This window comes from Falco naumanni, chromosome 5, assembly GCF_017639655.2.
Source record: "Falco naumanni isolate bFalNau1 chromosome 5, bFalNau1.pat, whole genome shotgun sequence".
NCBI lineage: Eukaryota > Metazoa > Chordata > Aves > Falconiformes > Falconidae > Falco > Falco naumanni.
Genome location: NC_054058.1, coordinates 28,410,537 through 28,426,423, shown reverse-complemented (window position 1 = coordinate 28,426,423; position 15,887 = coordinate 28,410,537). Strand labels below are relative to the sequence as shown.

Genomic DNA, 15,887 nt, shown 5'->3' with positions numbered 1-15,887 from the left:
ATAACAGTTTAGATAGTAACTGCACCTTTCAGTTTCTAGTGTCTTTACGGAGCAGAAGTAGTCCATTAGCACTGGTATTGGCCAGGAGTAAGGAAACTTTAAAAGCTCAAAAAGGCTAAATCTATAATATGAATAAAATACAGAAACTGCAGCTTTGATGTGGAGCAGAGAGAACATGATGACCAGTCATGGGTTTTCAGGGCAATACCTCATGTTGCTGGAGTTTTAGGAGTTATTGTTCTTCAGTGACAGGTCAAATAGGACAGGTAACCTTTTTAAATGAATACTTATATTGTAATATACACATACACATCTTACATATTTAAACATAAGTGTCTTTTGCTGACAGAGTCATAATCTGTCCTTGTCTTTTAAGCTTCACTACCACTGAGACAATACAAGCCTCAAGACATTTAGTCTTTCCTATAAAGGCAAGCTTCCTGCCAAGCATATAGGAATTCGGACAGTCTCCAAACCATGTTCCTATATTCTCATTGTTCCTGTGAGTATGCACTTGACCAAAGGCAAAATTTCTGGTGCAATGGTCAATGGTCTCTCAACGCCTTTGATGCTGTGGATTGCTTGAAGCTTGTGGTTGTCTAAAGGCCTTCAGATGTGATTATTCCTTTTTAATATAATATGACTCCTCTCCAGAAGGCACATTTGTTTTGGTAAATGAATACAATTTCTGTTACCTCCTTCTGGAGGAATTCTGCAAGAATAGATCTTTATTTTATCTTATTTTTAAGTGATTTGCATGCCTGGTCAATACCCTATGATCTGTCCTCAGAGGGCATTAATGTTTATTAATAAACTTGATGATGCTATCAAATAACTTGAGTTTGAAAATACAGAGACACATCACACTGTTGGCTGTATTGGTGTCAGGCAATGGAGCAGTATTTTGGCAAACATCACAGCATATAATCAGAATGACTGAGTGCAAAAGCAGGAAACAAAGAGGCTGCAGTGTTACTTTCTAGTTGTCAGTAACAACTCTGACATTCCCTAGCCTAATTAATACTTTTTGGTTTATGCTGTTCATTGAAAAAGCATTTGTGAAGTTTGGAGCTTGTGAACAACCTGCACGTCAGTTGCACTGAACAGATCCAGGACAGACAGCCAAGAAACAGCACATGCTGCCTCACACGCAGCCTGCATATCAATCGCCTCCCTCCACTCATGCAAGAAATGTCATCTGTCTAGGTGGCATCTGCACTGTCTCATTCATGGGCTCCTCTCCGATATAAATGTGCCAGTTTGGACAAGGCAGCTGAATTCTGCTCTAGGTTGGAGCTTTCATGTAAATGCTCCTATGCGTACAAACTAAATGTAATACTAAGTGACATCAGCTGAAACATCAGTCATATCTCTTTTTAAATAACAAGCCAGCATAAACTGACATCTTAGAAATAATTTTTTAAAAATCGAAAAATATATAATAAACTTCCCTGTTAACTAGCCAGCTCAATACTGAATGCAATACCCTCACACCTCTCAGACCATCTCTGTCATTGCCTGCTATTCCCCCAGAAGTACTCCGAGCAGCAGCTTGATGCTGCCTGTCACACACAGGCTCTTTCACATGCAAGTACAGAAATCAGAAATGTTGCACCCTGCCCATAATAGTTGCTGCCTGTAAATAAGACAGCATCAGCCAAATGTCAGCACAGCACACTTCAGTGGTAGTGCTCCAGTCTCTCAGGAGGTGAGGCTTTCTGTAAGCCACCTGCCGCTCTCTCCTCCGCAGAAACCGATGCATGGTGACCAGACAGCCTAATATTATTCTGATCAACACTGAGTATCACTGGGGAAGCAGCTACTGCATGCATAGGTATAACAGAGTCTCTAGAGAGATGTTTCATCAGTCCTGTTCCAAAGAGACCACTATTAGTCAAAGGCTAAAGGGGACTACAGCACTGTATGCTGGCACAGAATTTACCTAGCCATTGTGCAGAGGCAAGTCCCATCAATACCAGCTGGAGATACCCAATATTCACACAGCTTCTAAAGTTAGAGCACTTCTGTAGGTGCTTGAATCTGGAATCACATTTTAGACATTCACTTTTGAAAGTTGAGGGCCAGCTCACCCCATCCATTTTTATCCAGGCAAGACTATAGTGGAAACTGAGGTATGTGATCCATTTGCAATTGTATATTTTGCAGGGACACATCATTGTGTGAGGCAGTAGAATGGTTTTTAGACTTTCTGGACCTTGTATGTTTTTTGCCTCTAATATCATTAAAAACCTGTTTACTGAAACAGCCCATAAGGCAAACATCAGACCTACAGAAACAACAATTGAAGTGGGAGAGACCCTCTGAACTCCATGAAATATTTACAAACAGCTTTAGGAGCCCTGGGATGAAGTAAAGTACTTTCAAACATAGACATAAAACCCAGTACATATAAAAATCCTTTTTTAGCTCTTGGTGAGATGTGTTTTCACAGACCTAGTTATGATATGAGAAAATGTATGAGGTCATCCGTTTTGCCACCTCCTTTTTCAGGAGAGATGTGGTCCCAGTGTCATGTTTTTTAACACTTGGTCCAGCCTAGCTCTGACTGACTCAGACAACAGAAGCCAAACCCACTTCTTGGGAATCTTCTCAATTTTTCTAAGTATTTCACTTTACAGAATTTCCCCCAGTATTCCACCCAGAACAATTCAACACAGTATGTATAATATATCACGATACTTAGAAGTAATGATCATTATCCTGTTGATTTCATATTTGTCCCCTTAGAGAACCCTAAATAATTTCTCAGCCAGCATGGTAATGTCCCTCTAACATCTGTCTGCAGTCACGCTTCTCACCATTGACACACTATGGCAGTGCTCTGCTGTGACTGAGCCTTCACAAGCAAATTCTTTCAGATGTTTCCATGTCTGTTCCTTCCTCTCTGTACTCAAGGCCTATTATTATTACAGTTGAGGAAAAGGACAAAGAAAAGTGAGGAGGAGAAAAGTGAAAAGGCAAAAATGCCTTTCTTCATGCTACCCCAGCTGTGCAGGCACAGAAAGATCCATTTATCTGGCCCACACACACCATTTAAACTTTACCCTTTTTTATAAGCGTAATTTATAAGGGTATTGTTTTCATTTCTGCTTCCTCTTATATGTCTAACAAATCTTTATTATTATTATTACCTTTGAGTTTTCCACTGGTTTTTGGACAGTTTAGAGAAATGATGCTGCCCCTAGAAAAGGTTAAATAGGAAGAGCTGCTGCTCTCAAAAATCTCAAGATGTCCAACAGAGAATGTCCCCTTGACGCATTGTTTCCAGGATGTACCCTCAATGTGTCACAATCAAACAGTTACAGAGAAGAACTAAGTTTAAAGGAATCAATCTGAAATCCCCATAGCACTTGTTTTTTTGCATCTTATCGTTTGTGCTTTAAAAGAACGAAAAAACCCCAAACACACAAAACACAAAACGCAAAATGAGTCATTCCCTCATCAAAGCAGCCTTTCAGATTCATGAAGCTTTTCCAAAACATATAGACTTTGTTGACTGTTGTTTTTTAAAATGATCCTAAAATAACCTTCAGACTCAAAGTGGTAGAGGAGTACATGCACAGATAACTTTAAAATTTCAAAAATACTTATGTCTATGAAATATCTGTGATTTTTTTTTAAATTATTTTTACTTTCTGACCAAATCAGTTTTTTTGCAGCATTTGAAGTCTCTAACTTCTAAAGCAGAACAGCGAACACAGTAACTTACCACAGCTTATTTTATGTATTAAAAATTCCATCAACTGTTGCATATAATAATCTCTCTGAAATAAAGCTCTAAAATACGCAGAGATACAAGTCCTACCATAGCCTTCTTTACACAAGGTTCTCCTGGGGTATATTTCCATCCTAGAAGCAGCTTACCCTCATGACAGTATTCACCAAGTGATCGTTACTCTAATTTTACTCTGGAGGAAACGTAGGCAAGTAAGACAAAGCATTTGTCTATAACCATAGAGTAACTCAGGTGCGTTTCGCTGACCTATGTAAACTAAACTCTTTCCACATTAGGAGAAACTTTTTTCAAGGTAATACTTCCCAGAGCAGAGCGCATACATTTTAGCACACTAGTACCTTTGCCAGAAAGCAAGACTGCTCTACAAAGATTGCGTTAAAAAGCATGGTCATATGCACGTGAACTTCTGCCTGTCTGCCTGCAGGACTTCCAACAGTCAGAGGTTCTAGCAATAGCTGCACTCCTATAGGACTCATACAGCAGCTGGGTCAGCCTGCTTACAAAATATCTTGTGATTATCAAGGCAGTACTCAGCAGCTATGACTATATTATACCAGAGTATAATTAAAGACAGAGTTCAAGCACTGTAAAGTAAGGAAGCAGTAGCACTTAATCAAGCTGTTCAGGACTGGGAGGAGGTTAAGGTTTTGGCTCTCAGTTAGTCCTTCGTAGACTAGCAGACCAGGTTTATTCCAATCAAAAATTAAAACATCCATCTAAACATCTGCTGAGGACAGTCAGCTTCCACCCTCAGGAAAAGAGTGAATTTTGTAACAAGACATAGCAGCATTTGAATGGTGAAAAGAATCACTGTTAGGGAAAAGTAAAAAATAAATATCAAATTGAACTTGATTATTTGTACGTAACATGGACACACCACTATACCAATAGCTGTACAAAGCATAAGTGTTCCCATCCTTACCCCCCAGAGTATGGCCAAAACGCCTTCCCCTCCTAAATACGTATTGCATTAACACTTGGCATGATGTTTCAGGATTGACTTCCAATTTGTCTAGACCCTGTAATTCACCAAACGTGGTCTTCTTCAGGCAATGTCTGTTCCTAAATGACAGAGTACAGGTTACAAGGGAGGTAGGAAAGTGCCTATTTCTATCACAGCTATGGAGAGGAGAAGGCTGTTATTTTCTGAAACCAAATAGTTAAGCTAATAACACTTCCAGCAAGCAATGGATTATCCTAATAGTAGGATATACTCCAGTAATGGCTGAATCATCATTATTTTATGATGGGGTCTTAGGGAAGGGGAAACAGTCATTTTTGGAAAGACCTAATTAAGATCATGAAAAATTATGCAGGCAGACCTTTCTTGTACTCATATTGCTCTTTTTAAAAGTTACTATTTTTTTGGCTCCATCCACTTTGCTTTTCTAAACATTGTCCAGAAAAGAAAAAAAATAATTCAGTCAATTTGTTTCACATCTGCTTATTTCACAGGCACTTCCATCAGTTTCTCTCCCTTTTTGGATATGCTGCTCTATCTTCCCAAATTACGTTCCCAGGGTGATGCTTTGATTCTAGAGCAGGTTTGCTCTGACAGATTGCAGACAAAGGAGATCATTACAGATGACTAGCCAAACAAGCCTTTTGCTTTCCTGTTCATGACATGAACCTCTCAAAATCCATAGCTAGATCACCAAGCCAAATTACCCAATATTACAGTGCCGAGTCTGTATCTGTGTCTAGCAAGGTGGCATGCTAAAACACAGAATATGTGTAGCATTCACAGCCCCCAGTATGTTCTGTAGATGCTCAGTCCTTAGGTAGGCTAAATGTGGACTAAGAAGCATAAGCATGGCCAGTCATGCTATGCAAGTATTTTATATATTATTATATGTATATTCATAACCAGGTCTGCCCACATACACACACAGTTTAAGACCATACATACTTATTGTACTGGACCAGGACCATAATTCACTTTTTGATGCATGCACACTTTCTCTTTCTTGCATGTTTATACTATAAAATATTTAAGTGTTTCACAGGAACAAAAAAAGATGCTGTTGATTTTTCATTGTAAACTGCAACAAAAACATTTTTATTGATCTTCAGTTTAATTTCAGAAGACATGAAGTTCTTGCCAACAAAGCTGTTGCAAGTACAATCACCAGCTGTCCAAAGCTGCTGCAGTAATGCTACCGGAGTTCGGACTGCTCTTTCTTTCCACCAAAACAAACAACTAAGGAGCTTCACCCCTCACAGCCACAAACCTTTCTACTCAGGCAGTTCCCTCTCCTACCTAGTCTGCGGCTCTATGCTGCCCTTCCTCCTGAAGAGGAATTTGAGGTAACCAGACCTCTTGCCTGCACACATGTGTCCCAGGAACCAGTACTTCTCAGGTGGCCCATCACAAGCCCTCTATACTTCAGTGCCAGTCAGGTCACAACCCATAGACAACACAAAGGACACTAAAATGCCTTAGGCATGTTAGAGTTGAGCATAAGTTTTAAGTTACTAAAATGATTTTGCATTAGAGTAAGAAAGAAACATAACACTACACTACAGAGCAGATACCTATTTTCCTAACTTCTATAGCATTTTGTTGACTGTGGTAATAACTCAGGTGCTTCTCCCACAACACTGCAGATCTACAATGTGCTTCTCTTCAAGCTTAGAAAAGCAGGTAACAGTAAGGATACTGAACAAGAACTACACAGCTCACCAGAAACAACTTTTAATACAATCAGCACCTTGGTGAAGTACAGTTGTTGAGCTGTTACCGATTTATGTAGATCCACTGACGTCAATGATCAGACAGACCCCTTCAAATACACTTCAATTTGAACAAGCTTGGTTTAGAGATGTCAGTTAGTACTGCTCCCTGTTTCAGAATGCCTCTGTACACAAAAATCAAGCATGCCCCAAGCTAACTGGGCAAGTAGCTCCTGCTCCAGTCACTCTACATTTTTAATAGCTCTTCTTTACTACATCAAGGCAGTTCCTCTAAGCTTACATGGTCTGGAAAGTAAAAGATGCTGTTTCAGGGCACACACAGGCAAGATGCACACATGGCCAAGCAGCACAGCACAGCGGCATTCTGTACTTTCTATTCCCTGAGAGGACTGATGGGTAAGAATGGTAGATGTTTGCAATCATTAATATTAGCAATACTGAAGAAGCCTAGTGATAAAAACCACACACTGCATACCAGTAAAACTGTTCATCAAACTATGAAGTATTTCATACATGTCCTCCAGACAATCAAAATAAATTCACAATCCTTTTATTACAGTACATTTAAATACTGTATTTTAATTAGTAGGGGGTCTCAACCTGGAAAACAATTTGAGCCTTCATATTTCAGCCTCTTCTGTTGCAGTATCTAAATATTCAAGGTACAATGAGACTGTTGTGGGGAGGCAATGGACCATGAAGTATTGTCCAGTGCAAAATGCAGAACAATGGGTTCTAACTTTAAAAAAACCCAACACTAAAGCTACCTGAAGTTAAACGCAGTACAATACACAGGATGACAAGCAGCAGTAGAAGCAGGAAACCTTTTTTTCGTGGCCACAAGCAAAACAGCATTGATATTAATCCAGGAAACTAAAACAGACAATGAAGAGCAAACAATTTTCCAGATCCAGAAGAACTGAAACAGCTACAGGTGTTTGCAAAAAAAACCAATGAGCACTTTTTTTTTTTTTACTATTGTTTTTACTGCTTGGATAAGAGAGGGCTCTGACAAACGTGCTACGACAAAAATTCCAAGACAATAAGGCCAAACACGCAACTGCGCTCCCAAGATGGACTCCAGTATTCACAGTGTGTTTCTTGTGCTCCACATGCAGCTCATGTGCCAAGCCCTCTCTAGCTGGGAACAGAAACCCTGGGTTACAGCTGTTCCCCAGCTTTTCCAGAGTAGTTCATTCTACTGTCCAAGTAGTACTATTTCTTCTTGAGAGCTCTCTTTCCTTCTCCCTTCTTCGGTTTTTCCTTCCCACGGAGCTTTTTCAATCGCCTCATCTCCTCCTTAAAGTCTTGATGCTCATCCCTAGATGGGGGAAGAGGGAAAAGAAAAAAGGAAAAGAAAAAAGTTTACTCTGTTTCTTGGATGTGAAAGGTTCTTTGAACTGTATGATAATGAAAAAAAACCCTCAAAACTTTTTTTAACAGGGAAGTCCATACTGAAACTCACTGCAGTGTACTCAGTATTACTGCTAACAGTAATTTTTGATTGAATAACATGAAAGATTTCCTCTGGTACTTCCAGAACTAACAAAGGTTGCCCTTTTCAACAACAAATGCTATGTGCATATATATATATTAATATATTATTTCCATTTCATTTATTGATCCACTGTGCTTAAATGAGCAGTAAAATATAAAAATCAGCAAGAATGAGAATTTCCCCCTTCTCATCTGGCTCAGCAGTCCAACAATAGCACATTGTGCTTCAGTGCTAGATACAAGTTCAGGTCATTAGCTTCTAAGAAAACAGGGGCATGCTCAGCAGTAATTACAGTACATGACACTGCTCTCAGGTGACTTCAAGAATGAGTTATGAAGAAAGTATCAGCTACTGGTAAAATCTTAGTAGGAGAATAAAACAGGAAGGAGGATAAAGGGGCTGACAGATGTAATGAGCCCTCAATAATGTTCTAATAAATCCTGTTTAATCTCTGTCCCTGTATTTTTCAGTGCAAAGGTGTTTTTCATAAGTCACAACTGCATCTTAAGTGACCTAAGATTGCTGCACTGCCATTTTAAAACACAACTTACCTAAAAATTTTAAACCCAAAAAGCTTGCAAGTTATTATCAGGCCTTATTATCCATGACTCTTCATTACCGATTTCTGACCAACAAACCTGATCCTCTACAAGCTCTCTGTACACAAAGCAGCTTAAGAAGGAACTTGAGATTAGGAGGGGAAGGAGAAGAGTAAAGAACATTATCATGCCGTTGAGGCTTTCTGTGTCAACTGCTCTCCTAGAAAGTGTTTGCACACCCACCTAAATGAAGAACATCCTGTGTGCAAACCTTGATGGCTAGTATCGTGACACTAGCAATAGAAATTATTCTGCTTTACTTTATAGGGTTAGCAGCCTCACTTTTAAGGGATTTCTTTAGTGGTACCTGACTACGAGTGCATTTGACTCCTGCTGATGTTCTTTAGCAGTGCAACTTTTCCTACTCAAGACTTGGGGAAATTCATTTAGAAACTAGACAACCAGTTTGGATGAAGCTGGAATTAACAAGATTATTTAAACCACAGTTGAGTTTATTTTAAAGGACAGAAAGCCCCTTCAGAATAACACAGACTTTGCTTCTCTTCTAAATTTCATTTATGAGCTGTTGAAACATTGAGGAATACATGGTAAGACTTTGTGCATTTTTTGTGTTAAGGTAACGTCACCTCTTTGTAGCACATTTGTTTGCCGTATTCAGAACTACAGATACATCTCCTGTCTGTAAGGAAGCTCTCTTCCCTTCCTCACAAACCAAAGCAAGTACTGTTTCTTGTATAGCTGGTTGCCCATAACTACACCTTAAGTCTTTCCCACAAAAGGTTCTAATTATGGTAAAAGTTACTTAGGCAGCAGTCACTTATTTTACTCTCCTTGTCCTCACTGCAACAACCCAGTGCCTATTTTCATATGCACCATATTCTGAACTAAACATTTTTCTACGCTCCTCTTTTCCTGGAGGAAAAAAACTTAACAAAACTCACACTCATTCCTTTCCCATCTCCAGTCCTGCTCCCACCCTATAAAGGCAGAGATTACCTGTAGAGACCAAAGTAACGGAGTTTCTTCATGAGGGCATAGTAGGTGTTGTGAGGAGGATACCAGCTGTAGACCTCCTTCCGCTTGGCCAAAGGCTGCTCACTGAATAACTTCACTACTTTCATAGATTTTGAGTCAGTTGGCCTGACAACTTCTCCAAATATCTGAGAACTCAGCCGGGCCATTCGAAGGGCGTAATTAGAAACATTGGACATTTCCAAAGGAATAGTGGGCACACATAGACAGACACACCTTCCTGCAAAAGGAAACACAAAAGAGCCACAACTAGTATCATTTGATTATTGCAAGCTCTCCCAGAATTAAGGCAAACAAAACAACTCATTGTACACTGATCACATGTTTGAAGTCATGCGTTCGTTGCATGAAATCAGTCTAATTCTTCGTACATAATCCTCCATCTAAAGAATATCCACACTAACTCAGGTACAATTACCAGCCTAACTAGGACACTACAGACAGCAATACAGACTATAAAGGTACCTACACTGAACCACAATTTACCATGGCTAGTTTATTAGCAGATCCCACCCAGATTGCTCAAGGCTACTTTAAACATCAGTCACAGGAACAATTACAGCGTGAACTCTGTAAACAATGGTGGCCACTGCAATCCCTGACTTCCACACAAGCACTAAGTAAGACACCACTTAAACCGAGGAAGCAACCTGGAAGTTTCTCTCACAAAACTTCTCACCCCATTTAAAATACTGTATGAACACTGTTATAGTCCATCCAGCAAAAATTGCCTATTAATTAAAAAAAAATTGTTTTTCCTCAATGCGAAGCACACAGATCTTTCCTATCTCAACTCCCTTCCCTTGATCTTTTCCATCAGCTTTTTCTCCATTTTCTTTCCAGGCCTTCTTAATATCTATTCTTTTCAAGAGAGAAAAGAAATCATTTCTCCATGCTAGATTCTTTTTTTCCACGAAAATCCCACATCAGGAACTTCCTATTGTCTTTCAGCTGTCTCCCACCAAAAGACACCTCTGCAAAAACTTTGAGGACAAAACTTATTTTTAGACCACCAGAGACAACATCTACACTCTTGGAAAGGAGGGTGTAGAAGGGTCCTACCCCTTCCCATTTTTTCCTCTTCTTTGCATGTTTACTTACTCTTGCTTTGCAGGATGGGATGTAACAGACAAGAATAAGAGTCCCATAATCCTGTATTTGAAGCTGTATGCTGTCAGTACTGTGCCTTTTTGATTAAGTGATGACGTAAGTCTCCAGAGAAATTAAGCAGGGTTCATTCAGGTGTGATACACTTTTGTTAGTTTTAAATTCTTGTTTTAAGAACTATTGCACAGCTGATTCCAGAAAATGAGTATAAAAACCAAAAGAACACAGAGCAGGGACAAGAGTAATCAGCAGGACAGGGCTAAATCCATTTTAGTACCGTAACAGGGAGCCTATTGTTTAAAGAACACAAGTCTTTTAGTATTCTTAACCTCACTTACATACATCTGCCCACAGGAGAACCTGTTGTACAACACTCTGCTTTGATTTACTCTTGTTAGCAAAGCAGTGAAAAGGAAGCAGGAGAAAAAAAATCAAGCATGAAAACAATACAAGTAGCCTGAATCAAAGAGGAAATGGAAAGAGTAACAGAAGGAAAGGCAAAGTGTCAGAGACCTCAAGTTAAGGCAGCAGGCCTAGTGTGAGAAGGCAGCACTTCAACTTGAGCATCTATTACATGGGGAAATGACCACTAAGTCTTGCTAAATCATCCATTCCAGAACAGCCAGTCCTAATTCCTACATTCAGAGATAAAGCAAGTTGTCCCCAAAACTCTCCATTGCATCATCACTCTGAAAATATCACTAGACTCAAACACAAAGCTTGCTTAACCTCTTCCAGCTGCAGCCTTAAAAAGAAAATACCTTTAGCTCCTAAACAATGCAAGCCAGTGGTCCGAAGGCCCTCTCCTCTTTTGAATCGTTACAGAAATCGAAACAGCCCAAGGCAGGGCTAGGGACCCCCATTAACCCTGGCCAGCCTAAGAACAGCAAAGGCTACAAACTCCCAAGTGCCAGAGCTATCCAAACCCTGCTTTATGGCAGCTTCTGATTCTGTGAGATGCTACCAGAACAGTTTTGTTCCTCTCACTCACAGCAATGATAACTTCATCGTCAGCTACTGGTAATTAATATACCCGAACCAAAAGTAAAACCACCACTGCTGTGCTGCTTCTTCACCTGCCCCCTGCCCCCATCGCCACCCAAAGCCCTGCTTTCCCACCCCAGGCCGGGCGTTTTCCCCAGCCTGCTAGCTTGCCTCACACCGCTCCCTGCGCGCTTAGCACAGGCCAGAACTTTCCGTTCCCGTAATTACTTGTAATTTTCCCATGGCCGCAGGGGGAAGAGGAGGCTGCACCGGGCCGGGTCCGGCCAGAGGGGCGCCCGCGGCCCAGCGCAGCCCTCGGCCGGCCCTGCCGCCTCCAGCTCCGCGGCCCCGCTCCCCCGGGGGCAGAGGGGAGACCCCCGCGGGCTGCGGCCGCACCGCGGGGCAACCCTCGCCCGCGGCTCCCCGGCGGCAGCGGCCCGCGCTACCGCCCGCCAGCCCCACCGGCGCTCAGGGCCTCGGGAGGCGGCGCAGCAAGCCCGAACGCCCCGGGGCGAGGGCCCTGAGCCCACTTCCCCCCTTTCCGCCCACCCCGCCAGGGCGGCGAGAGCGGACAGCCCTTGCCCCGGCAGCCGCTCACCCCCCGGCCCGGCCCGGCCCCGCGCTGACCCGCGGCCGGAGCGCGCAGCACGGCACGGCACGGCTGCAGGACGGCGGCGGCGCATGCGCGGTAGAGCCCCCGCCGAAGCGTCGCAGCGGTGACGTCAGGCTCCGTGAGGCGCGGGGTGGGGCAGCGGTGGTGGCCGCCCGCTTCCCCCCGGCCCAGCTGCCCCCGGGCGGTGCTGGCTCCCATTTCCCTGCACTGAGCCGGTGTTTGCCGGGGTGCTGGTGGCCGGTGCAGGTCCCCTCCGCGCCCCGTGGTCACTCACCCTCACGGCCCCGAACGTGGGCCGGGGGGGCCCGGGGGGCAGCGGGAAGCCCCTGAGGCTGGGCCGCAGCCTGCTGCCAGCCCCTGCCGAGCCCCCTCACGGGAGCTTTGCCGGTGCTCGGGTTATGCTAATTTTTAATCAGTGCTGGGAGGTGCTAAATCAGACTCTGCAAACGTCTGAGTAAATGACAGTTACGTGATTACAGTTACAAGCCGAACGTGTAATGCTATCAAAGAGTGAGGTGGGGTTTGGCAGGCTGGGTCCGTTTTCCAGAAGAGCATATACTGATGGGCATTAAATATGTTGTTAGCAATTCTTGACGGATTTTCTGTCACTTTTTCCATACTTACCTCAGGGGGATCAGCCTCATGGCCTAGGCACCCTGGTCACCTCACTTGCTCTTTTTTAACATTGGCATGATCTTCTGTAATTCCCTTTATATTCCAAGATTTATTAAAAATTAGCATTCCTGCGATCTCTTTCGCCTGTTTTTCAAAGATGGTTACACAAAAGTTCTCTAGATAGCCTGATTTTAAAATTTTCTAGTAGATGTTGTTTACCATCTTCATTACTCACCAATGGGCTGAAAAGTGCAGCTTGGTTGAGGGGGGGTTTGGTAGATAATAAAGTGCCTCTTCCTTAATCTTGCTAAAAGTGCAGTAGAAGTTTTTACCATTTCTGCCATTTCTGTGCTATTTTACCATCTATCTAGTCATACACCTCGGTGTTGCTGCACTACACATTTTACTGTCTGCAGTCACATCACTCATGCGTGTTCTGCAGTCTTCCTTTTTTATACGCTCCAGAACACATTTTCCTGTATTTTTGCCTTTCCACGTTGTTCTATACCATGCTTTTAATTTCTGTTTGCTTCACCCTGCTGCTGAGCCAAAATTGTCCTTCAGCCAAAATTGGCCATTTTGTTAGTTAAGCAATCATGACTTTTAGACTATGGAGTAAGATTATAAGAATTCTCATTTACATTTCTAGCTCTATTTTTGAATTGTATTTTTTTCTTCATTTCTCTTATCTTGATGGAGATAGTCTTTCTGAAATATCTCTGTGTGTGTAGGAGAGTATTTCTGTATTTCCCTGGCTGGGACTATGTTTTTTTGCTTGTTATAATCAAATTGTGATTGCTGGCTCCTAAGCAACCACCACTTTTTTTGTCCCATGATTAAATTATTTAAACATTATGAGTTCCAAAATACTAATGCCATATAGACTGGAATAGCTTCTGTCATAGAAAATAAGTTTTAGGAAACCTAATGAGACATGGCTGCTGGCTGCTTGGGACTTTTCCCTCGTACAGCTCCAAACTGAGCACACTTTTTGTGCATTGGAGGAATAAGCAGTCTGATTCTCTGTTGCCATCTCCACTCCATTCCACCTCAATACAGTTAACTGGGACAAGTTCCTGTCTCTGCATCTCTAAAGTATGTGGTTAGCCTGTACTGTTACCTTCTCACATCTTCAAGTTTCTCAAATTTCTTTATTTGTTTAAAAGGATTGTGGCAAAATATTATTCCAATTTGGTAGGTCATCCTGCATGTTTCAGTAATTATGTGAGTTTGTTCTCATTTCTCCTCATCAAGGAAAATAGCCAATTCTTCTTGCACGTTACCCATGCTCAGAAATTTGGCAATACAGACCAAAAAAACCCCATCTTCCTCTTTCCTGAAAGTATTGATTTACCTAAAAATGGACCCAGTAGCATGGTTCTGGTTCCATTTCTGGCTTTTCTGCAACATTATCACTCTGGGGTCTGATTGTCTACAGTTACTCTGCTAAGTAACTGCTCAGAGACATTTAGTGGATTAGGCTGATGTGAGAATTATGGCTGTTCCTGACGAGGGCAGTAGGAAAACTGACCTTCTCATTGGTAGTTACATATCACAGGTCTGGATCACTAGGATGGAGTTACAACACCAAGGTTTTCTCTTCAGAGACCCAGTGTTGTTGCCTGCACTTTGCAGGCTCCAGCATGGCTTTTTGTGGTGTGATGGAAGCACACATATATGAATAAGTTTGCATTAGTTAATTTCTTCTGCCTTTTTTCCTCTAAAATCAGTAGTTTCTCCTGTCAGCCATGCAAAACATGCAAATATTGCTAAATCTGAGGTCAGCAATAAAATAAAAATGTGCACTCACTCACAAGTGCATATTTTTGTTAATGCATCACTTATTACTGTGGTTATGAGGAGACTTGCTTGCAAGCACCCAGCCAGCGTTAGTATGTTAACCAGTAAGGTGGCTTAGAGACACTTGGGAAGGAATATCGAGGTCACAACAGTCAACAAAGTGATAACTCAACACATCTACAAATTTGCAGAGGCGGAGCGTGGTCTGTTTTGCAGTCCATGTAGCCATAAATGGCTTGGGCACCTCATCTGAAGGACTGTGTCTCCCTAGACTCTACTGGGGAGTTTTAGCTCACTGGGCGATGTGCTTCACGGGTGAGGACATGTCCAGGTCACTCTCCCTGAAATGATGCCCGTGGTGAGAACAGTTTAGACAGGTCGGTCTAGCTGACAAGCAGTGCTGTAACAGGCATCCCTGGGAATAATTGCCATCAGCAGTATGCTGGTGGCTGCGCTCCTGTTCTAGTTGCTAGTGCATAACATTCAGGATGACGGCTGAACTGCTGTCCAAGCTCTTCATTATTGTGCTTCTACTCACAGAAGGTATTTCTTTGCCGAATTTTTAATTATTGCCGTGGGGAGGTAAAAGGAGTAGAAGACATTTGTGTTGCACTCCTGCATCCCTGTGAAGCTCATCCACCTTCACGCTAGTGCAGAATGATGGGGGTCGTTATGGAGATGGGGTGCACAAGACCTAGACCTCGAGTTCCTGGAGCTGGTGTATCTAGACTGCTATGCAAAGCCACCTGTCTAATCAGATCAATGTAATACTATTTATGTAGCTCTCTGTGTGTGGAGTCTTTTGGACATGTAAAATGAACATCCCCACTCTGAGGTTTTCACAGTCCAAATTAGACTTGACATGCTAAGGGATATTAACAACAGGGAATGAAGGAAGGAACAGAGGCTGACAGAAAGAATGGGCTTGTGATGAGCTGAATTCTTTGGACATGTTGTTAGATCCTCCTGAGCTTTTTGTTGTAAATAGAGCAAAGTGTTTGGACTTCTGTCATGTTTAACCCCGTCTGGCAGCCAAGCACCACACAGCTGCTGGCTCGCTCCCCCCCCACAGTGGGACGGGGAGAGGATCAGAAGAGTAAAAGTGAGAAAACTCATGGGTTGAGATAAAGACAGCTTAATAGGTAAGACAGAAGACATGCATGCAAGCAAAGCAAAACAAGGAATTCGTTCACTGCTTTCCATGGGTGGGCAGGCAGGTGTTCAGCC

The 15,887-nt window shown here is 42.3% G+C and overlaps 1 protein-coding gene across 4 annotated transcripts; it reads right to left on the bottom strand.

The window, feature by feature from the left end:
• Window positions 1-6,985: 6,985 nt before the first annotated feature.
• MRPS33 (mitochondrial ribosomal protein S33) lies at window positions 6,986-12,347 on the bottom strand. 4 transcript variants are annotated; one of them, XM_040596176.1, is made up of 3 exons: window positions 12,260-12,347; window positions 9,506-9,761; window positions 6,986-7,772 (listed from the first exon to the last, which is right to left on the bottom strand). In XM_040596176.1, exons 2-3 carry the CDS (start codon window positions 9,718-9,720, stop codon window positions 7,667-7,669), a joined length of 321 nt encoding a protein of 106 aa, XP_040452110.1. In that variant the 5' UTR covers window positions 9,721-9,761; window positions 12,260-12,347; the 3' UTR covers window positions 6,986-7,666. The 4 variants fall into 4 exon arrangements, with proteins under 4 accessions (XP_040452110.1, XP_040452108.1, XP_040452109.1 ...); XM_040596174.1 differs by having other exon boundaries at window positions 12,231-12,323; XM_040596175.1 differs by having other exon boundaries at window positions 9,506-9,766; window positions 12,281-12,308.
• Window positions 12,348-15,887: the final 3,540 nt, after the last annotated feature.

Bases quoted from the DNA above. Each gene is read 5' to 3' on its own strand.
- MRPS33 (XM_040596174.1), bottom strand. From the start codon at position 12,315: ATGCGCCGCCGCCGTCCTGCAGCCGTGCCGTGCCGTGCTGCGCGCTCC. The intron at 9,762-12,230 runs GTGAGCGGCTGC...TTCCTTTTGCAG, and splicing joins GGGCCGGGCCGGGCCGGGGG to GAAGGTGTGTCTGTCTATGT. The intron at 7,773-9,505 runs GTAATCTCTGCC...TCCCCCATCTAG, and splicing joins CGTTACTTTGGTCTCTACAG to GGATGAGCATCAAGACTTTA.